General features: G+C 47.9%; 1 protein-coding gene across 3 annotated transcripts in view; it reads left to right on the top strand.

Moving 5' to 3' along the window:
• Positions 1-21,302, top strand: part of LOC101077958 (teneurin-3-like) — a 126,887-nt gene extending 105,585 nt beyond the window's left edge. For 2 of the 3 annotated variants that reach the window (XM_029851464.1, XM_029851465.1), the window contains 39 exons: positions 396-404; positions 1,809-1,955; positions 2,142-2,272; positions 2,357-2,445; positions 3,130-3,249; positions 3,473-3,605; positions 3,671-3,799; positions 3,874-4,005; positions 4,086-4,221; positions 5,199-5,342; positions 6,279-6,350; positions 6,891-7,068; positions 8,559-8,579; positions 9,500-9,624; positions 9,846-9,953; positions 10,248-10,402; positions 10,565-10,666; positions 10,919-11,092; positions 11,187-11,246; positions 11,682-11,844; positions 11,921-12,059; positions 12,189-12,294; positions 12,937-13,079; positions 13,160-13,338; positions 13,422-13,526; positions 13,716-13,846; positions 14,430-14,599; positions 14,997-15,123; positions 15,347-15,544; positions 15,631-15,690; positions 16,250-16,594; positions 16,671-16,915; positions 16,987-17,168; positions 17,251-17,453; positions 17,549-17,659; positions 17,740-17,882; positions 17,957-18,081; positions 18,611-18,741; positions 18,824-19,579. In XM_029851464.1, the coding sequence (XP_029707324.1) occupies positions 396-404; positions 1,809-1,955; positions 2,142-2,272; positions 2,357-2,445; positions 3,130-3,249; positions 3,473-3,605; positions 3,671-3,799; positions 3,874-4,005; positions 4,086-4,221; positions 5,199-5,342; positions 6,279-6,350; positions 6,891-7,068; positions 8,559-8,579; positions 9,500-9,624; positions 9,846-9,953; positions 10,248-10,402; positions 10,565-10,666; positions 10,919-11,092; positions 11,187-11,246; positions 11,682-11,844; positions 11,921-12,059; positions 12,189-12,294; positions 12,937-13,079; positions 13,160-13,338; positions 13,422-13,526; positions 13,716-13,846; positions 14,430-14,599; positions 14,997-15,123; positions 15,347-15,544; positions 15,631-15,690; positions 16,250-16,594; positions 16,671-16,915; positions 16,987-17,168; positions 17,251-17,453; positions 17,549-17,659; positions 17,740-17,882; positions 17,957-18,081; positions 18,611-18,741; positions 18,824-19,579 (5,927 nt within the window). Of the gene's footprint in view, positions 1-395; positions 405-1,808; positions 1,956-2,141; positions 2,273-2,356; positions 2,446-3,129; positions 3,250-3,472; positions 3,606-3,670; positions 3,800-3,873; positions 4,006-4,085; positions 4,222-5,198; positions 5,343-6,278; positions 6,351-6,890; positions 7,069-8,558; positions 8,580-9,499; positions 9,625-9,845; positions 9,954-10,247; positions 10,403-10,564; positions 10,667-10,918; positions 11,093-11,186; positions 11,247-11,681; positions 11,845-11,920; positions 12,060-12,188; positions 12,295-12,936; positions 13,080-13,159; positions 13,339-13,421; positions 13,527-13,715; positions 13,847-14,429; positions 14,600-14,996; positions 15,124-15,346; positions 15,545-15,630; positions 15,691-16,249; positions 16,595-16,670; positions 16,916-16,986; positions 17,169-17,250; positions 17,454-17,548; positions 17,660-17,739; positions 17,883-17,956; positions 18,082-18,610; positions 18,742-18,823 lie in introns of all 3 variants that reach the window. The other variant, XM_029851467.1, reaches the window with a different exon arrangement.
• Positions 21,303-21,402: the final 100 nt, after the last annotated feature.

Here is a 21,402-nt window from a genome sequence, read left to right on the forward strand (position 1 = left end):
GAAATTCCTACTTTAGCAGTGTGCACGCCGCCACCCCACATGCATATGATAAGATTCTCATTTTTAATACAGTTTCTCAAATTTAACACTGGGTTAACTTGATCTCAGACTAATTAGAAAGTGACTTTCTTCAATAATTATACGATCTGGTGTTAATTGGATTGAAAGATGTTGATGAAACTGTCGTGGGCACTTTAACCACGTTTAGTTGTACGGTATTATCTCTAATGTTTTCTACAAAGTTGTCCCCGCCGTCCTGAGCCGGCGCCGCCCTTCTCGTCTCCGGACTCCATTGTCATGTTCATTTGAGTGTATTTGGCAGTGCTGCGTTTGAGTTGATTTACCTTTTCCCTTAATTTCCTCCCTCTCTCCCTTGTGCCCTCTCCTATTTTCAGGATTTAAAGGTAATTAATCCTTAAGTCCTAACAAGGGTGGGGTGTCCCATCATTTCATCTGCACCCCTTTTTCTTGCCTTTTCTCTCCAGTGTGTGTGTGTGTGTTCTCAGTCTGTCTCTTTGTTGTGTTTTCACATGGATTTTAACCAATGACTCTGCACATTTCCCCGCCACAAGCTTCCTACTCAGGACACCTTGCCCTCTTTGTCATGGTTACGGCTGTTTCCCCTCAGACGTCGTTTAATTTGGCCTGACAGAATCTTCTGTGCTCAAAACCGTTTAGGGAACAAGCGTTCCTGTGGCTGTTTCACCGACTGTGATTTGTGTATATGCTGATTGAACCAGTGCTCCCGTTTTGGCGTTGTAACCTTAGCAGTTCATGTGAAAGTACAACCGTCCCTGTCAGTCTGTAGTGGAACCTGTTGATCTGCCTCACTATTTATCTGTTTTTCAGCCTGTCTGTCCATTTAGCTGTAAAGTCATGACACACACTTAAATATACATGTCATAGTTTAATGCTTTGTTCTTTTTAAAGGTTTTTGTTTGTTTGTTTGTTTGTTTGTTTGTTTGTTTTACTGGAGCTACTGACAGCTAACATTTGTGCTGATGCACCCTTTTTTAAAAACATTTTATTTACAAAAAGCTTCTGAAACAGCATTTATTACACCTGGAAGTGTTTGAAAAATGCTACTTTTTTATAGGTAATCATCCATCCTTGAGATCGGAACTGTTCTCTCCCGCAGATGCCATAAAAACCCTCCAGGCACAAGTCGGAATTGGGATATCAAAAGTGACATTTAAGAAATAATAATGCTGGTTTCATTTTTGGGAACGATAGCATTGATGAGAATGAACTGAGGCTTGTCCTTCTCATCATGCTGACTTTGATTTGAGCAGCCGAGCGAGGAGAGTTTTCCTGACTCATTCCTCTCAATGATCCCCGTTATCAACTCAATGGATCAGGGGGGAAATGATTGGAATGTTCCTGTCGTAGCTGCAGCCCACGTAAGCTAAACATTCCATAGGAAGGCTGTAATTCTAACAAAGCATCAGCAAAATATTTCCATTAGGCCTGAAAATTTACTGTCGTATTACATTCATAATTTTTCCCGTGTCCGTTCCCCAACATTCACAGCGTAGATTATTCCCGGATGCGGTCCTAACCGGGGTTACGCGACACAGTGATTGGATCGACCTTTTAAAACCTGCCTGGGATGATTTGAAAATTATGTTTCAGAACCTTTTTTAAAAGAAATTCCAAAAACGTTGGCGTAAACATTTGAAATAAATCAAGTTTTCGGGTGTTATTGGAAAAGAAAAAAAATATTTGTTTCACACTTTTTACTGTTAAAACCAGCCTGGATCCTTCAACTCAGTCACATCCAGAAACGGTTCTTCCTTCCTTATTCCCAGAGGGTTGTCCAGGGTTCTGCAACAACAATGGGAGATGCACCCTGGAAGCCAGCGGATGGCACTGCATTTGCCAGCCAGGCTGGAGAGGGGCCGGGTGTCACGTAGCCATGGAAACGCTCTGCACTGACGGCAAGGACAACGAAGGAGGTATGTTAAAGTCAGGATTTCTTCTGTATAGCCGCCGTTAGCCGTTAGCTCTCCGATAAAGGCCATTAAATCTGACAAGCTACTTAAGAAATTTAGAAGAAGAAGTGGCTCCGAACGTCTGAAACACGTTTTCCGGTGATGTCTGTGTCATCCCAGCAGTCACTTTTCAGATCTCTCCCGTTTCAGATGGCCTGGTTGACTGTTTGGACCCCGACTGCTGTCTGCAGCTTTCCTGTCAGAACCATCTATATTGCAAAGGATCTCCTGATCCGGTGGAGGTGCTCAGTCAGTCTCCGTCTTCATTAGATCCTCAGCAAGTAAGAAAGGGACACAGGAGTGCGCTCGCCGTGTGCTGACTAAGAGAGAAGCATCAAGCACCGTTCTGGTTGTGTTTTCCTCAGGCGGCCAGGTCGTTTTATCAGCGCATTCACTTTTTAGTTGGACCCGAATCGACCCACATCGTCACCGGAGACAGTCCGTTTAATAAAAGGTAACCACCTGACTTTGCTGATGCACCTCAGTGTTGATGTGGGATGAGCTGGTTGGGAGGATCTGGTTCACTTTCACAACATGGAAGACCCCACGTGAACATCACATCCACAACATACCTCCCAGTACCTCGTAGACCTACTGGATCTCAGCATCCTACTGGATCCTCAGCGTCTCCTCTTGGAAGAGGAAGCTTAGGGATCAGCTGATCCTCTCACATACAGCAGGACAGTCGGACCCGAGAGCGGTCTCTTCACCTACATTCGTTGTGCGTTAGAGGGTCCTATTTTCCCATTTTAATCTTCTCATTCTATTTTTAGATCATTTGATTCCTCAATTTTCCTCACAATCCCGTAGTGTCGCGCTCAACGCCGAGGGCCGTCTGACGAGGGCTTCAGGGGCTCGTTGACACCACATCATCGTACCCGCCTCGTTTTATGCCTCTTTGAATTACGCTTTTATAGCTTTAGGTTTTTTACGATTTTTACAATTTTTTTTTACTTTTGGGGGGAAATGTTCTTCACATCTACACACCAAGGATGTGTTTTTTTCTTTTGTGTGTAAGGTATAGAACTCTGCAGCTGTATTCATGCACCTCTCTCTCTCTTTCTCTGTGTCTCTCTGTCTCTGTCTCTCTGTCTCTGTCTCTCTGTCTCTGTCTCTCTGTCTCTGTCTCTGTCTCTAGCCTGGTGTCTATAATTCGAGGTCAGGTATTGACAGCAGACGGGACACCTTTGATCGGAGTCAACGTGACATTTGTCGACTATCCACAATACGGATACACCATCACCCGCAAGGATGGCATGTGTGTAACTCTTCATTTAAATCCCCAAATCCTTTCACCTGATTTGTTTTCGCATCTTTGAACATCCCAGCCACCGATGCTTTAGCCTCGGGGGCATTTCACATTTATGAAGCTCACGTCTCTTTTATAATTCACACTCGGTGTGCTTTAAAATGTGACCGTAGGTGACTATACTGATAGCATGCTAACGCTAACTTGCATTTTTCCTGTTACTGACGCAAAGGTTTGATCTTCTGACGAACGGAGGCGCCTCCCTCACGCTCAGCTTTGAGCGGGCGCCGTTCCTCAACCAGTACAGAACCGTGTGGGTGCCGTGGAACGTGTTCTACGTGATGGACACGCTTGTCATGAAAAAGGTGAGCAGCGCCCGGCCAGGAGGAACAGGTTTAAATGAACCAACTGCTTATTCTTCTCTCTTCAGGAGGGGAACGACATTCCGAGCTGTGACCTCAGCGGTTTCGTCAGACCCGGTCCCGTCATCGTCGCGTCTCTAGTCTCCAGATTTTACAGAAGCGCAGCCGGGAACGGCCCCATCGTACCTGAAACACAGGTAACATCTATCCCTCTTCATATGCCTGTGTTAATTACAGGTCCGCACGTGCTGATGCATTTCTTCCGCGTCAGGTTTTACAAGAAGAAGTCTTGATCCCAGGCAGCGATCTGAAGATGACCTACCTCAGTTCCAGAGCTTCAGGGTATAAACCCGTCCTCAAGGTCGCGATGACACAGTCCTCCGTGCCCTTTAACCTGATGAAGGTGAGACAACATCTGAAGATATTTATAAAAACCATGTGACACCCCCAAAAAAAAAAAAAAAACGCTCCCGGTTCCTCCAGGTTCATCTTATGGTCGCAGTGGTGGGTCGGCTCTTCCAGAAGTGGTTTCCTGCACAACCCAATCTATCCTACACCTACATCTGGGACAAAACGGACGCTTATGGGCAGCGTGTGTACGGCCTGTCGGAGGCAGTGGGTGAGTTCAAGTCGTCTTTAGCTGAGCACCCCGATGGCGCCGAAGCCGCTAAACTCCCTGTGAAATGTTGCTTTTTGCCATTGATTATTTAGTCGATTCCTTTATCATGTGGAGGTTTCGGGTTTGTCTTGCACCCTGCGGGCAGAACGCAGGCTTCCTCTCTGTAAGCAAACTCATAGCCCCAGTTTAAGTGCCGAGCGCCGCCGGAACGCTCCCATATTAGCGAACAGCTGCATTTCCACAGCGAGCGCCGCTCCGCGTCTCTGGAGCGCCCCAGAAGAACCACGGCGCACCGCTGAGCCGGAGATTCGCTCCAGTTCTATTTTCCAGCCACTAAGCTTCCAGGAGTCAATCCCAACGCTCGGATCGCAACAAACGCACGCAACAGCCAGTAAATTTCACAATACGACACAATAGGATACGGACTCTGGACTGGAAAATCTTTTTTTTTTTTTTTTTTTAATTGCATCACTTCTTGTTATACACATAAACGAGGCTCAGAGGAACGATGGACGAGCAGACATTGATAAGTGAAGCGGAAATACTTGACTTGACATCACACAAACTGTTACAAACCGAAAGGAGGAGGAGCTTCTGGGGTCAATGTTGAGTTCAACCATGAAGTTAATGATCATTTCAGGGACTTTCTGATGTGTCTGAGTTACGTGAGGCGTTCTGGCATCGTTCCCTGGTCTCCCTCACCTGGAGATACACGGCTGTCGCTCCAATTACGGTTGTGGGGCCTTCGGTTGACGGCGGCGGTTTTCGGATGGGTGGGGACTGCGGCAGGTTGCTCAGGGTTACGGCCATTTATATGCATATTTGCTCTAATAATAACAATAATGTTTAAAGGGGGATATTTGTGTTTGGGTTGGTTTTTGTCAGCGAAAAGGCTGTTGATATAAAATAATTCAAGTTTATTGGCTCCTGTGCGTGCGTGTGTGTGCGTGCGCGTGTGTGTGTGTGTGTGTGCTCAGTGTCGGTGGGGTTTGAATATGAATCCTGCCTGGACCTCATCCTGTGGGAGAAGAGAACGGCCACTCTACAAGGATACGAGCTGGACGCTTCCAATATGGGAGGATGGTCGCTGAACAAACACCATATTTTGGACGTGCAAAGCGGTGGGCAGCGATTACATGTGTGAAATGTTTGCACCATTATGGAGGTTGCATCCCTATTTTTAAATTTAGAAATCCTTTAGAAATGAGTAGTAGAAACTCTATCTTAGACTTTCCATGAAGGAAATAATTTGAAATTGAAATTATCCTCATCAACAACTGTAATAATAGTAATAACGACAGGTTAACGATGCAATGAGAAATATTGCCTCTTTTCTAAAATGAAGGCCGTAGGGTGGCTAACCAGAATTAGATGCACATTTATTCACACTGTGTTTACACCTAGCCGCACCTCTGTCACCACGGCTACAGGATAAGTAAAGAAACGGAGCACACTCATATAAACCAATATCGGCGAGCAAACAGCGAGGCCGATGTTGAAGGCTCCCGATGTCGTTCAGAACTCAGTTTAAACACGTTTTTGATGCTGCTCTAATCCCCGGCTGACATTACAGCTGCTCCAAATTGGTGTTTCTTTTATCAATTTAGAAGGTTTGCTGGGTTACGGTGCATTTAAATGCCACAATAACGAAGGTAGATCCCTCCATCTTCTCTACTAAAGTAGAGATTTGAGGGACAATAGTTCATAAATGCCATAAAATGTTCATCCGGCTCCTCTTCATTGAGGAATGTCAAAACGTTTGGCTTTTTATGAGCAAAATAAGGGAAAGAATTCCCAGAGTAACACTTGAGTTTATTGAAAAATAACAATAATAATACATGCTGATAGTTGGCAGGTTAGATATAATGCTTTATGATTCAGCTTCAGCTGGAAGCATGTGCATGATGTCATCTATGCGTGATTATGATACCTCATAAATAACAGTGTGATGAATCTGAATCCTACATTTATTATCAGCACTTCTTTCTGATATTTGAATGCTACTGAAAACATGTGGGAGCCATCTTTTTGTCCTAAACTGCTCTTTATGCTCCCAGGTATTCTGTACAAGGGCGACGGGGAGAACAAGTTCATTTCCCAGCAGCCTCATGTCATCAAAAGCATCATGGGTAAGTTAGTTTGTTTATTTATTTCTGTTGATTGAGCAAACTAACGTTATGAAGTTACATCTGAGACTGGTCCCCATTCTCACTTGCTGCATAATCTGGAATAGTGTTGATGGCTGCTGCGGTGGCCTGCAGCGCCCCCTGGCGACTCAGGGAGGAATAACGCTGAACCCAGGGGGTCTGTGTTAATGATGTAACCTGATAAATGGCATAAAGAAGCGTGTTAGGGTTATTTGTTTATTCATGCAGTGAGTTGGTGTTTCCATCACCCCACGCGCTAAAACTAGCACATCCCACCTGACTGGCTGAGCTAAAGCTAAAGGAAAATTGTCTGTTTTTTGTAATTCTATGTTTGAGCACAACCAGAGCGAGAGACTTCACGCTGTGGCCGAGGATGTAAAGCTGCTAAAGCCCCAGTTTCTCTATGTCAGGAAGAGAGAAAACACGCCGGATTATGTGGATCTTTGCAGCGAGCGATGGATGGAATTTGTCTCCGCGGGTGTCTTGCTCTTGTTTTTGATTGAGTTGAACCTAATGCTGCAGGAAATGGCCGCCGCCGTAGCATTTCCTGCCCCAGCTGTAATGGGCAGGCAGAAGGCAACAAACTTCTGGCCCCCCTGGCGCTGGCTTGTGGAGCTGATGGCAGCGTTTTCGTGGGAGACTTTAACTACATCAGGAGGATCTTTCCCTCCGGGAATGTCACCAGTGTCATGGAGCTGAGGTAAGATTGAGCGGCCGGCCGGCTGGGAACTGTTTTTCTTGATTTCGGCTGGTTTCGTATCTGTATAACACACTGAGACAACGTGTTGTCACTTCCTGTAAGGTCTCCTTGAGTTGTTTTTCTTTCTTAACTATTTCTATAACCTTTGTGGATTGCCGGGGAGCGGCAGTGGCGGCGGCGGCCTCTTCAGCCTGCGCACAGTTGGTTCTTTGGATCAGCCGAACAGGGACCTGTAATGTAAATTCACCAGAGCAGATCCAAGGGCGGCCATTCCTCGAGTGCGAGGGTGGATCCACACTAAGCTCCAACTTCAAATCTTCTGAAGAACAGAAGCAGAGTCGTCACACAGAGAACAAGGAAGACATGATTAGAATACAGAAACGTAGGATCTGACACAGGGGAGCGGGGAAGCCGACTGCTCGATAGCTTCGCAGGACACAGAGCTCACGGGAGTGTGTATAATGAGGATAAAGGAAGCACAGAAGACAGGACGAACCAGCTCCCTGCACATTACACACACACATCAACATCACAGAGCAGAACTCCGAAAGGCCGGGACCTGGCAGCTCCTGATTAATATTATTATTATTATAGCGTTGCCTTATCAGAACAAATGGCAGCTCCTGATTAATATTATTATTATTATAGCGTTGCCTTATCAGAACAAATGGCAGCTCCTGATTAATATTATTATTATTATAGCGTTGCCTTATCAGAAAAAATGGTGTCTTCATCAGTTATGGCTCCTGTTTTCTGTATTTTGACGCTGACAACAGAACTTGGAATCTCCGTTGGTCGGCTTTGATTCCCTGAAATCCCCGAACGTGCCAGGCAGCCAGCAGATCCCTCTTTAAATGTCATCTCTGAGTAATCTATCACTCCGGGTGTATTTGTACGCAGTTCGCTGCGAGTCGCCGCTGACTCACTGGCTGACGTCCGTGCACAGCACGCTGGCGTTCCTCTGCTCTTGATCTGAGCTCTGCCTCCAGACGGATGCTACCACGCTGCCCAGAGATTAAACTCACACGTCCAGGAAGTCAAACTGGCTCAGCGGGACACCACGGTGATTGCGAGTGGGCTCTTGCCGGACGACGGGTGCGACGAGGGGGCAAATGTGGAAACAGCGGTGGTTGCTGGTGACCACGGACCATTTCCCCTCCTCGCTCTGTCCGCCTCAGTAGTTTTGGGTGTTGCCCCTCAGCAGTTGCTCAGGTCACACGGCTCCTCCAGGATGTCCAGACCTGCCAGATTACTTGATTATTGAGCTGAGATTTTGATTTTCTTAAAGAATTCTGTTCCTAACCGTAGAATAGAGACGCCTCTCTGGTCCGGTCCCCATATTTACTGATACTGAACTCTTAAGCTCACTCAACCCCTATTTATCACTGATTAATGTGCTGCTCGATGTTAAGTTTGGGGATCAAAGACCTCAATATCTACTAACACTGTTTCTTCTCTACTTTGCTTTATTTGCCTGCATTGTTTGAAAGAAACAAAGATTTCAGACATAGGTAAGAGCTATTCATCTTTTTAACCCCCACATTCCCTCCCTGCCACAGCTTTGATATCGTTGACTGGCGTCTACGGGCAGAACGCTGTGGCCCAGGTTGTGGCCCAGGTTGCTCAACAGGTTCTTTCTGACGCCACATCTTCCCTTATTGAGCCCCTGTATTCAGACAGAAATGGTCTCATTGACGTTTCATGAATCACGCGGAAATCTTTTGTTGGCTCCGAACGCCTGGTGCTGCCCAAACCTCAGCAGGAGAGCTGAGAAAAGCTTTGTGCTTCATGGAGAGTCCACAGGAAGTTTCAGGAGAGGGAAGCTTGAGACGGGACCGCTAAGGAACCCGTGATTAGTTAGGAGGTCAGAGGCTTCCAGGGATGAGATAATAGGCCTGGGTAATAAAAGCTGAGATAAATGAGTCTGCTTAAGGCTTTTCTAGAAGATGTTTTTAATGTTAATGAACTCTCCCTAAAGTGTGTGTGTCCTTGTGTTTGCTGCATACTGAGTACCAATATCTGCATTCTACTAGCAAAGTGAGGACATTTTGGCTGCTCCTCACACCTTCAAACGACTGTTTTAGGCTTGAGACCTGGTTTTAAGGGTGGGGTTAGAACTGGATCGTGGGGGTTCGTTGGGATGCTTTGGGTCAGGACAAGAGCTGGAGAATACATTATGCCTATGAAAGACCTCACAAAGATAGAAGTGCAAGGATTTGTGTGTGTTTCTGGAAGGTTTCTTCTTATGCATCAATTTAATCTTTAAGTGGTGTTACATTGTTATTCCTCCCCCTCCTTTTCTCACGAGTGCTCAGGCTCACATGTTGTTCACAAGCCTTCAGTCATCGCAGCCATGATGCCACTGAAGTCGTCAGTCATTCCTGTGGTTCTTCTTTTGACCCCCCCCCCCCCCCCGTCCCCGTGTCAACAGCAACAACCCTGCTCACCGGTACTTCCTGACCACCGACCCAGTAACCGGCCGACTGTACGTGTCAGATACAAACTCGCGGCGCATCTACCGACCCAAGATGCTCAGCGGCGTGCGTGACCTCATTGGTAAGAATTCAACTCTCTTCCTCCCGTCGGTATGATGCATTAACGGGGCTCCTGCTGCTCGTTATCGCCGTTTCCCCAATAAATGGTGGTAAAGACATCGTTTAGCACTCCACTTTCCATGGTTCAAACATCACCGTTATCCAGCAGGCAGACTCATGTGTGTGTGTGTGTGTGTGTGTGTGTGTGTGTGTGTGTGTGTGTGTGTGTGTGTTTGGCTTCAGGCAACGCAGAGGTGGTGGCAGGTACGGGCGAGCAGTGTCCTCCGTTCGATGAAGCGCGATGTGGAGATGGGAGAAAAGCCACAGAGGCGCAGCTGCTGGGACCCAAAGGTAGAGAGAGAGACAGATAATGCCCTCGATTAGTTACTATTAGCAAAGCTGACACGAGGGGAACTAAAACTCAGAAGAAGAAGAGCTGGGTGCAGCATTCCTGGGATGGATGGATCCGTTCGTTTGGCTGGAAGAGACCCTTCGCTCCTTTCAGTCCACCCCTGCAGGATACCAGATCCTATTCCCCAAATGTTGAGCTAACCGATGGTGGTTAGCTGGTTGTTGCGTCTGGTTTTACCCGCTGAGCCAATAGGACGAGCGGATTCAAGTAATCAACTCTTCTCTGGGCTTTAGGGGTCGCCGTTGACCGAAACGGTCTGATCTATTTCGTGGACGGGACGATGATCAGGAAAGTGGACCTTAATGGGATCATCTCCACGGTGCTCGGCAGCCACGACCTGACCTCTGCTCGACCCCTGACCTGTGACACGAGCATGCACATACGACAGGTGCCGTGCAACATAATACCAAAAAGATGGAATTGTTAAGTTAGTAATCAAAGGTCAGCGCAGCAGGGACCTCGTGTCCCAGGTGACGACAGACGCGCCGCCATTCACTGCCCGCGACCTTTGACCTTTTGACCCTCTCCCACCTCTGCTTCTGTTTGGCAGGTCCGTTTAGAGTGGCCCACGGATTTAGCCATAAATCCGATGGACAACTCCATCTACGTCCTGGACAACAACGTTGTGCTGCAGATCACCGAAAACGGACAGGTGGCGTTTTGTTTGTTTCTTTTTTAGTCGTTCAAATCAATATCACACATAAAGGGAATAAATCAATAAACCCGTCTGAAACAGGAAGAACGTTTGGTTGTTAAGGCTGTACTGAAGTAACACAGTCAGGAGCGGCTCTGCCCCCCCCCCCCCCCCCCATGACTCCAATCAGGAACCTATTGCAGTAAAATGGATGGCTGGTTTGGTAACACCCCTGTGTGTGTGTGTGTGTGTGTGTGTGTGTGTGTTCAGGTCCGTATCGTGGCAGGGCGTCCGATGCACTGCCAGGTGCCGGGGATAGAATACACCATGGGGAACAGAGCGGTCCAGACCATGCTGGAGGGGGCCACAGCTATAGCCTTGTCCTACAGCGGCACCCTCTACATCGCAGAGACCGATGAGAAGAAGGTCCACCGCATCCGCCAGGTAACCCGGTCCAGCTCGGGCTCACCTGCGCCTTTTTAGCCCGTCTTATTTCATCCGGATGTTGTAAAATATGCGAAACGTCGTGACCCAACAGGTGTCCACCGATGGAGAAATGACCCTGATCGCCGGAGCGCCGTCTGACTGTGACTGCAAGGTGATTACACGGTTATGGCTGCTCATCAACGGTTGCACCTGCTTGCTTGTTTTCCTTTCGTGCTTTTCTCAATTCTTCCACGAGCTCGCAAAAGAAAAATGTCAGCGAGCGCTAAAATAAGCGTGTAGGACTCAGGCCCGTTAGAGACTGAGGTAACGTCAACCTTAATCTTAAGTTCCTGAAGGAACCGCTGTGACTTCCTGTCGGAGAGGAAGTTGATCTCGGCCCTGGAGCAGATGCAACTTGTGAGAATAAGGAAGCATTTTTGTTCATAATAGACTCTAAGAGATGAATGAGCGTGTGGATAAAACCTCCGCTCCCTGGAGGTGGGTGTGGATGTCCAGGGAAGCAGGGGGATCCTCTGAGAGGAGGAATAAAACGGCGTTGATGTGGGAATCCACTTCCACGCGTCACTCTCCTCCCTCTGTCTTGCAGAACGACGCCAACTGTGACTGTTATCAGTCAGAAAGTGGCTACGCCAAAGATGCCAGGCTCAACTGTCCCTCCTCGCTGGCCGTGTCTCCGGATGGGACGCTCTTCTTCGCCGACCTGGGAAACATCCGCATACGGGCGATTCAGCAAAATCGACAGACTGCCGGTAGGTGTTAAACCAACAAAAAAAAGGATTGACACGTGCACTGTTTCGGCCTCACCGCCACGCCTCGCGCCTCCAGGTTCGCTCCCGTCCGGCCTCGGGTCCTATGAAGTGGCTTGTCCCACCTCCCAGGAGCTCTACGTCTTTGACGTGAACGGCACTCATCAGTTCACCATGTCGCTCGTCACCGGAGACTATATGTACAACTTCAGCTACAGGTCGGTGGGTGGTCAAAGGTCAAGCATCACTAGAATATAGCGTGCACTAACTCATATCCAGTATATAATGTGCACACGGAGTACTCTTGTAAAAGTTCTGTCCGTTTTTCTTGCGCGCTATCTCTTTAGCAATGAAGAGGATGTTACCGCGGTAACGGACAGCAATGGAAATACGCTCCGTATCCGTCGAGACACTAATAGGATGCCAGTGCGAGTGGTTGCCCCTGACAACCAGGTGAGACGATTGAACACGGTCTTTTTGAAAGTGGCATTCGTGAACCACTAATGGTCATTTTGCTCCATCTAGCGGTAGAAAGTGGGATCACTGAATTAAATATAAAATAAAAATTAAATATGTAATATAACAGCCCAATATGTTTTTAAAAGCTATTGTTTTTCATTCTTTTATATAAATAAAGGAAATGAGACTAAATTAAGTTGCATTAAGTGCAAGTGTTATATTTCAGTTCACACTTACCTGCTCTATTAATTCTCCAGTATGATCATTTTTACTTTATATTTTAAGCACAGTAAAGTTTTATTCAACATTTATAATATATGTTGTTTAATAATTAAGGACAGTTTTTGTATATTTTTAAAAAAAAATGTAACTTTATTTTTCGGTGCAATACATTTAAATAAAATCTTTATTTAGTTTTCCTTTCTATATTTAAGCAGTGTTAAAATTCCCACTGTCCATTTGAGATGCTGTACAGGGGCTGATGGTAATATGAAACATCCATTCAAATAAACTGTTAGTTTCAGGAAAGTTTTTTAAATACTAATAATGCTGTGTAAAACCTGGCTGTCCTGAATTGATCCTGGCTTTATATTCATAAGGCTCTTTTGCCCTGCTGTGGGTTTCTGCATATTTTAGGTCATCTGGCTAACCATCGGGACCAATGGCTACCTCAAGAGCCTCGCAGCTCAGGGTCAAGAATTGGTCTTGTTAAGTTACCATGGCAACAGCGGCTTGCTGGCAACCAAAAGCATTCAGATAGGCTGGACTACCTTCTATGAGTGAGCAAACACGTATTCCACGTAGTCTCCTGTTGAAACTCTTCTATCGAGGTCGGTGACAGACAAACTTTTCCTCGCAGTTACGACAGCGAGGGCCGTCTGACGAACGTGACCTTCCCCACTGGGATGGTCACCAGTCTCCACAACGACATGTCGTCTGGGGCCGTCGCCGTGGACATTGAGACTTCTGGGAGGGATGAGGACGTTTCCATAACAACCAACTTGTCCTCGGTGGATTCCTTCTACATGCTGGTGCAGGGTACGGTCTCCTGAGTTGTTGGCGGGGGGGGGGTTGCCTTCATGTCTTTAATCCTCAACAGTTTTCTCTGTCCTCTCTTGTAGACCAACTGCGTAACAGCTACCAGATGGGCAATGACCACTCACTACGAGTCGTCTATGCAAATGGGATGGTAACACACTACCAGACGGAGCCTCATATACTAGCAGGTATGCTACGTTACCACGGGAGCGTTTCCTCGGTGCAAAGTAACACAAGCAGTTACGTTTGAACTGCAAATGTCTGCAGAAATGTTGCTACATTCATTCTCTCATTTAAACAGCTACGATTTAGACATTGAAATCAAAAACAGTGTAACACAGCAGAGGTATCAAGGTGTCGTCCACGCTCTTTGGCAGGCGCTGCTAATCCAACCGTGGTCCGGAGAAACATGACACTGCCGGGAGAAAACGGCCAAAATTTGGTGGAATGGAGGTTCAGAAAGGAGCAGGCGCGGGGGAAAACCGTCGTGTTTGGGAGGAAACTCAGGGTGAGGATTCACCAGCTCGGGGGACAATGAAGAAAACTCCAAACCTGTCAAATAGTTATGAAACTTTAGAAATAGGAAGGAAGTACCTGGACTTCAGAGCCTTTGCATGTCTCTTCAGGGGTTTTATTAGATTATTTTATTTTCTTCCTCAGCCCAGAGTCTTATGCATTTAAGCTGATTGGAGTGAGCAAATATTCCATTCGACATTGGCCCTTATCTTTACTGAACACACTGGGTCACCATTCACCATCTTTGTGTTATAAAGGGTAAAATTGGGGATTCTGTTCTTAATGAGTATATTATTATTACTTTCATGGTGAACACTCTAAATACACAATGTGAACATTAACTTAAATATCTGAATAACTTAATTTCATCCCATCCTATTGTATGTTTTTAAAATTAATATTAATTCTGTGATTCGTCCACTAGAGGGAGCCCTACTAATAATATTCTGCAGGAAACGTCTGAAATTATTGACGCTTTAGTACACAAACTGGAATAAACTGGTATCATTTGACTACGCTGCCACTCCCAAACTTAAATGACTTCAGACTGACTATTTCCCTTTGATCCGTCGCAGGTGAACGGAAGGAACCTGCTGTCAGTGGATTATGACCGCTCCCTCCGCACAGAAAAGATCTATGATGACCACAGGAAATTCCAGCTGAAGATCATCTACGACACCCAGGGCCACCCAACACTGTGGGTTCCGAGCAGCAAACTACTGTCAGTTAACCTGACGTATTCCAGGTAAGCTGTTCAAAATTCCAGGCTATTCCATGTATACAGTTCCAAACACACATTTTCTGTTGGAAGAATGAAAGAATACAGGCACAAACCGGCAAACTCAAGTGCTTTTTCCTGATTATTAAGGTTTATTCGGGTTAATTTTTTTGCCGTTCTGTTGAATCGGCATCTTGTCTTTTTAGATTTGACCCTGAACCTTAATAAAATGTCTTGATTGTTCTGGTTGAGACAGAATCTGTCTGCAGGAAAAAGGTTCTGATGGAGCTGTGGTTAAAGGCTTTCAGGATAATGGGTTCGGACTTAAAGGACTCCAGTTACAGCCTTAAAATGTACACTCTGCGTGTGTGTGTGTGTGTGTGTGTGTGCGTGTGTGTGTGTGTGTGTGTGTGTGTGTGTCCAGTACGGGACAAGTGACAAGCCTTCAGAGGGGTCCAACAACGGAAAAGTGGGAATATGACAGCCAAGGAAGGATTATTTCCAGAGTCTTTGCAGATGGGAAGACGTGGAGCTACACTTACCTGGACAAGGTACCGACTAACACAGACTAGGTAGCTAAATAAGGAGTGACCTTAGATCATAAAGTAGCTGTTATAGGGAAACTACGACATCTTCAATGACCTTACCCTTTCAAAACGGAGCGTGTCGAGCTGTGGTGTGAAATGCATTGGTGTGTTGCCATGGCTACAGAGATGCTCTAATCTCCCTGCCAGTGTAATGTCGCTAACCCGTGTGTGTCTCTGCCGGTTAAAGTCCATGGTGTTGATGCTGCACAGCCAGCACCAGTACATCTTCGACTACGACGCCGGGGGCCGCCTGGCGGCCGTCACGATGCCCAGTGTGGCCCGCCACACGATGCAGACCATCCGATCCATCGGATACTACAGGAACATCTACACCCCTCCAGAGAGCAACGCTTCTGTAACCGTGGACTACTCCGAGGACGGCCAGGTGTGTCTGTCAGGGACCGATGAACAGACTGCTGGATAGATTCAAACACCAAACGGACTAAAGTTCTTCTTTCTGCTTTGGTTCAGCTCCTCAGAGTTTCCCACCTCGGCACCGGCCGCCAGATACTGTACAAGTACCGGAGACAGGTAAATCAAGTGTAAGGGTAAATGTGAGGCAAGAAGTGTCTGTAAGGGTAAATTTGAGGGTAGAGCCTCCTTAAATATACCTCTAGATGTATATTTAAGGAAAGTGGTGTCTCTAAGGGTAAGTTTGAGGGTAGAGGTATATTTAAGGAAAGTGGTGTCTTTAAGTGTCATTAAGAGTAAATTTGAGGGTAGAGGTATCTTTAAGGGATATTTAAGGAAAGTGGTGTCTCTAAGGTAAATTTGGGGGAAGAAGTGTCTCTAAGGGTAAATCTGAGGGAAGAAGTGTCCTTAAGGGTAAATCTGAGGGAAGAAGTGTCCTTAAGGGTAAATTTGAGGGACGAAGTGTCTGTAAGGGTAAATTTGAGGGAATAAGTGCCTTTAAGGGTAAATAAGAGGGAAGAAGTGTCATTAAGAGTAAATTTGAGGGTAGAGGTATCTCTAAGGTAAATTTGGGGGAAGAAGTGTCTCTAAGGGTAAATCTGAGGGAAGAAGTGGCGTTAAGGGTAAATTTGAGGGTCGATGCGTCCTGAGCAGTCATGAACTGTTTTCCTTCCCTCAGAACAAGTTGGCTGAGATCCTTTATGACTCAACGCGGGTCAGCTTTACGTACGACGAAATGGCGGGCGTGCTCAAGACCGTCAATCTGCAGAGCGAAGGCTTCATCTGCTCCATCCGGTATCGCCAGATCGGCCCTCTGGTGGACAGGCAGATATTCCGCTTCAGCGAGGACGGGATGGTGAACGCCCGCTTTGACTACACCTACGACAACAGCTTCAGAGTCACCAGCATGCAGGCGGTGATCAATGAGACGCCCCTCCCCATCGACCTCTATCAGTTTGACGATATATCGGGGAAGGTGGAGCAGTTTGGGAAGTTTGGAGTCATCTACTACGATATCAATCAGGTGGGACAACGTTACCAACCCAAAACGTACCGGGTTCGTGACAGTGAGGGAAACGCTGGGGGTTTGTCTTTCGCAGATCATCTCCACAGCGGTGATGACTTACACCAAGCACTTCGACCAACACGGCCGCATCAAGGAGATCCAGTACGAGATCTTCAGGTCCCTGATGTACTGGATCACCATCCAGTACGACAACGTGGGCAGGGTCACCAAGCGTGAAATCAAGATCGGGCCGTTCGCTAACACGACCAAGTACGGTTACGAGTACGACGTGGAGGGGCGACTGCAAACGGTGTCCTTGAACGAGAAGACCACGTGGAGGTGAGGCGTCTGCGACGAGCGGCGAGCGTTCGCGGCGTGCTGGTGCTGACCGGGATCTCCCCGCCTTGCAGGTATAACTACGACCTGAACGGGAACCTCCACTTGCTGAACCCTGGCAACAGCGGCCGGTTGACGCCTCTGCGTTACGACCTGAGGGACAGAATCACTCGTCTGGGTGACGTTCAATACCGGTTGGACGAAGACGGCTTCCTGAGACAGAGGGGAGCTGAGATCTTTGAATACAACTCCAAAGGTCAGTGTTCCTCATTGGAGCAAGTGTTTATTCACGCAGTAGCGGTCACGTGCTCTATAAAGTCAAACCTGCCTCGATTTAGGCCGTCTAGTCCGGGTCTACAGTAAAGCCTCCAGCTGGACCATCCAGTACCGCTACGACGGGTTGGGGCGACGGGTGGCGTCGAAAAACAGCCTGGGCCAGCACCTGCAGTTCTTCTACGCTGACCTGAACTATCCGACCAGAATCACCCACGTCTATAACCACTCCAGCTCCGAGATCACGTCTTTTTACTACGATTTCCAGGTGGGAGCGCCGGAAAACCCAACGCTAACGTCTGACACTGAAGGCAACATCATCAGATTGAGTTTTCCTTGGTGTGTGTGTGTGTGTGTGTACAGGGTCACGTATTTGCCATGGAGCTCAGCAGCGGGGAAGAGTTTTACATAGCGTGTGATAACACTGGGACCCCACTAGCTGTCTTCAGCAACAACGGACTGTTGCTGAAGCAGGTACGTGCGTGTGTGTACGATGCGACGTATCCTGTTGTGTCGCACCGCCCGTCAGTTGGTTTTTGCACACGTCCCCACAGGTGCATTATACAGCCTACGGGGAGGTTTACTTTGATTCCAACCCGGACTTTGTGCTGGTCATTGGATTCCACGGAGGCCTTTACGATCCGCTGACGCGACTGTTGCATTTCGGGGAGAGGGACTACGACATCCCTGCCGGGAGGTGGGCGGGCTTACGCACTTCTTCGGTCCGCCTGTCTCGCTTGTATAATGATGATGTCCCGATGTCTCATCCAGATGGACGACCCCTGACATCAGCACGTGGACCCGCATCGCTAAAGACCCCCAGCCCTTCAATCTGTACATGTTTCGGGGGAACAACCCCATCAGCAAAGTTCATCACGTCAAAGAATACGTAACAGGTGAGATGTTCCAGTCCCACTTTTAGGAAACTTGTTAGATGTGGTTTGAAAATGATAATAATAATGTGAGCCTGGTCTACATCACACGTCCACCCTGATGCAACACTCTCAGCCTGTCATTGCCACCTGCAACTGTCCCCACATGTCTCCAGAGCTCCACCATTGTCCCTAATTCTGTCCCGTCCAGCACTGACCCACCTAGAGAGGCCCAGCAGCTCCGAAGGAATCATTGCTACAGAGCGGAGGATGGGGTTCAGGGTGTGTGACACGCAGCCTGAACGTTGGCAACGCCACCATCCATCTGTCCCCTCGCGTGTCCTCATGTCCTCCTCGGCAGCATGCGCACATATTACCCACGGTTCTGTGAGAGCGCTCCATAAGTTAACACCTTCACATCTGCTGGAGCTCCTGCTGACTCCCACGCATTCTTCTCGTGCTCGGTCTTCCTCCCCTCCGACGTCCTCTGCCATGAATCGCTCTGTCCTGACTCTCCCCATCTGCTTGTCTCCCCCCCCCCCCCCCCGCGCAGATGTAAACATCTGGTTGGTCACGTTTGGCTTCCACCTCCACAACGCCATCCCAGGGTTCCCCATTCCTAAGTCGGACTTGACGGAGCCCTCGCTGGAGATGAGAAAGAGCCAGCTGTGGGACGACCTGCCCGTACGTACGGTCCAAAAATGACGTTCGTGGTCGCTCACCGTTGCCGTCTCCTCGCCGACAGAGCTGTTTTTTCCCTCCTCAGTCTATCACAGGAGTCCAGCAGGAGGTGACGCGGCTCTCTCGGGCCTTCCTCTCCTTTGAGCGGATGCCGGAAATCCAGCTGAACCACCGACGGTCCGACCAGGACAAAACCTGGCTGTGGTTCTCGACCGTCCGCTCGCTCATCGGGAAAGGAGTCATGCTGGCTGTGACCCAAGGCCGCGTGGTGACCAACGCGCTCAACATCGCCAACGAGGACTGCATCAAGGTGGCGGCGGTCCTGAACAACGCTTTTTACCTGGAGGAGCTGCATTACACCGCGGAGGGACGCGACACGCACTACTTCATCAAGACCAGCCTCCCGGAAAACGACCTGAGCGCGCTGCGGCTCACCTCCGGCAGGAAGTCGCTGGAGAACGGCGTGAACGTCACGGTGTTCCAGTCCACGGCCGTGGTCAACGGGCAGACGCGGCGCTTCGCCGACGTGGAGCTGCAGCACGGGGCTCTGGCGCTCCACGTGCGCTACGGCACGACGCTGGATGAGGAGAAGGCGCGAATCTTGGAGCTGGCGAGGCAGAGGGCTCTGTCCAGCGCCTGGGCGCGCGAGCAGCAGCGCGTGCGGGACGGCGAGGAAGGGGTCCGCCTCTGGACGGAAGGCGAGAAGAGGCAGCTGCTGAGCGGCGGGAAGGTTTTGGGCTACGACGGCTACTACGTCCTCTCCGTGGAGCAGTACCCCGAACTGGCCGACAACGCCAACAACATCCAGTTCCTGCGTCAGAGCGAAATAGGGCGGAGGTAACACAGCGGTCCGCCGACGGACGGGTCGACCCGCCGATGTTTCCTCTTCGGGGACGACCAAGTTCTGTCCGACGTAAACGTTTTAATGGCTACGACGTTTCGGTCCCCGGCTGCATGCCTCCCCCCTCTGTCTGATGAAGCGCTACAGCCACGCAGCAGTTCTGAACTCGGGACCGTTGATTTCAGCATCGGGTCGGCAGGACCAGATGCCCCCCCCCCTACAGAACCTACGCCTTTCGCTGCTGTGGATTCTGAGCGAGCAACAAAGCAGGACACTTTAAATGCCTGTTTTGGGGGCTTTTTTTTTTTTGGAAACATCAGAAGCTGATATTTAAAAAAATGTTTACAAATCATTACATGTACTTTACTAGCGTCACTATAGAAATACCAGAACCCAGATTTAACCACCCGTGAAGTGCAAAAAAAAAAAAAAAAAGGAATTTGTTTTTTTCTTGACTGCTTTATCCCTGTGGGGGGGTCACAGGGAGGCTGGGCAGGATTGACCTCTGGAAGAGTCACCAGCTCATCGCAGGGCCCCATGTGAGCATTTGGGTTAAGCGTCTTGCTCAAGGGCACCTCGGCACTGCTCTGAAGGTGTTTTGTCCACACCGGGTCTTGAACCAAGAACCCTCCACTTCTCAGCCAAGTCCCCCGACAGAATGAGCTACCCCCACCTGTTTTAAGTTGACTCACTAATTTCACCATGGTAACAGCAGCAGCAGCCTGACACGCCAGGCGCTCCTGATCCGAGCCGCGTGTGTGGACCAGGCTCACCTGGTCCTTTATTTCTGCAGACTAGGATGCGTTTTAATTAATGGTTAAGTGTCGCTTGCAATAGAAACCAGTGGTGGGACGTGTGCCCATGGGGGCGTGAGTAGAAATTAACCGTCGCTTCATTTGCTTGTTTCCCCTCAAAAGGGACGGTCGGTCAAATTAAAAACCTGTGGACGTTTGCACCTCGATTGTGGGTCAGTGTTCTTCATAGAGGGGTTTTTTTCAGGTGGTTGAGAAAGTGGGGGAAAAAAGAGAGAGATAGTTTTATGGTCTTATTTTGATTTTGTTGGGAAGGTTTAATCTGAAATGCAGATCTTGTCTAATTTTCATAAATCAATGTACAGTGTTTCTACGGCGAAGAATAAAAAAATACTTGAAAAAGTTTTTATGTGTTTTTCACTTGAAAGCACCAGTGAGTATGGTGCCAAAATGTAAGAAAAAGGAAATGTGTCACATGACCTGTTTTTGTATCCATATCACCCCCCCCCAGAAGAAGGAACCTTGGAGAAATCTGGTCATTTGTCCTGTCAGACGCGTTTAAAACTTTACTGTATCAAAGGCTTCTCTGTATTATGAAGGTCAGAATCATTAATGATGCGCCTTTTAGTAGTATGTGTGGATTGTTAGCAGATGTTTATGTTTGTGTGTTGTTCACCTGGTTTAGGGGTTTAAAAAAAAAAGGTCCTTGCCTCCGTTTTTAACGAAGGAAATGGGTTTTCCTGCGTAGGTTAACTAGGAATAAATCATGGAGTTGAGCTAGAGCATGAGATGACAACGTGCCATGTTAGGTATGGAAAAACAAAGACATATCAGCTCCAAATCATGCCATGACGGTTGTTTATTGCATTTCTCATCCCATCATGACGATGTACATATATGAAGAAGCATCTTACTGGCTTAGGGTTTGTTTTTGTTTTTCCCCAAATAAAAAAATTCATTTGCTTCAAGTAGATTTCTGGTCAGCTCGTTAATTGAAACATCAGATACTGGAATTGGTTAGGGTGGTTTAAACCTGGTATTTTTACCTAACATGGATGTTTAGTCTTCTTA

This window comes from Takifugu rubripes, chromosome 17 (genome assembly GCF_901000725.2).
Source record: "Takifugu rubripes chromosome 17, fTakRub1.2, whole genome shotgun sequence".
Lineage (NCBI taxonomy): Eukaryota > Metazoa > Chordata > Actinopteri > Tetraodontiformes > Tetraodontidae > Takifugu > Takifugu rubripes.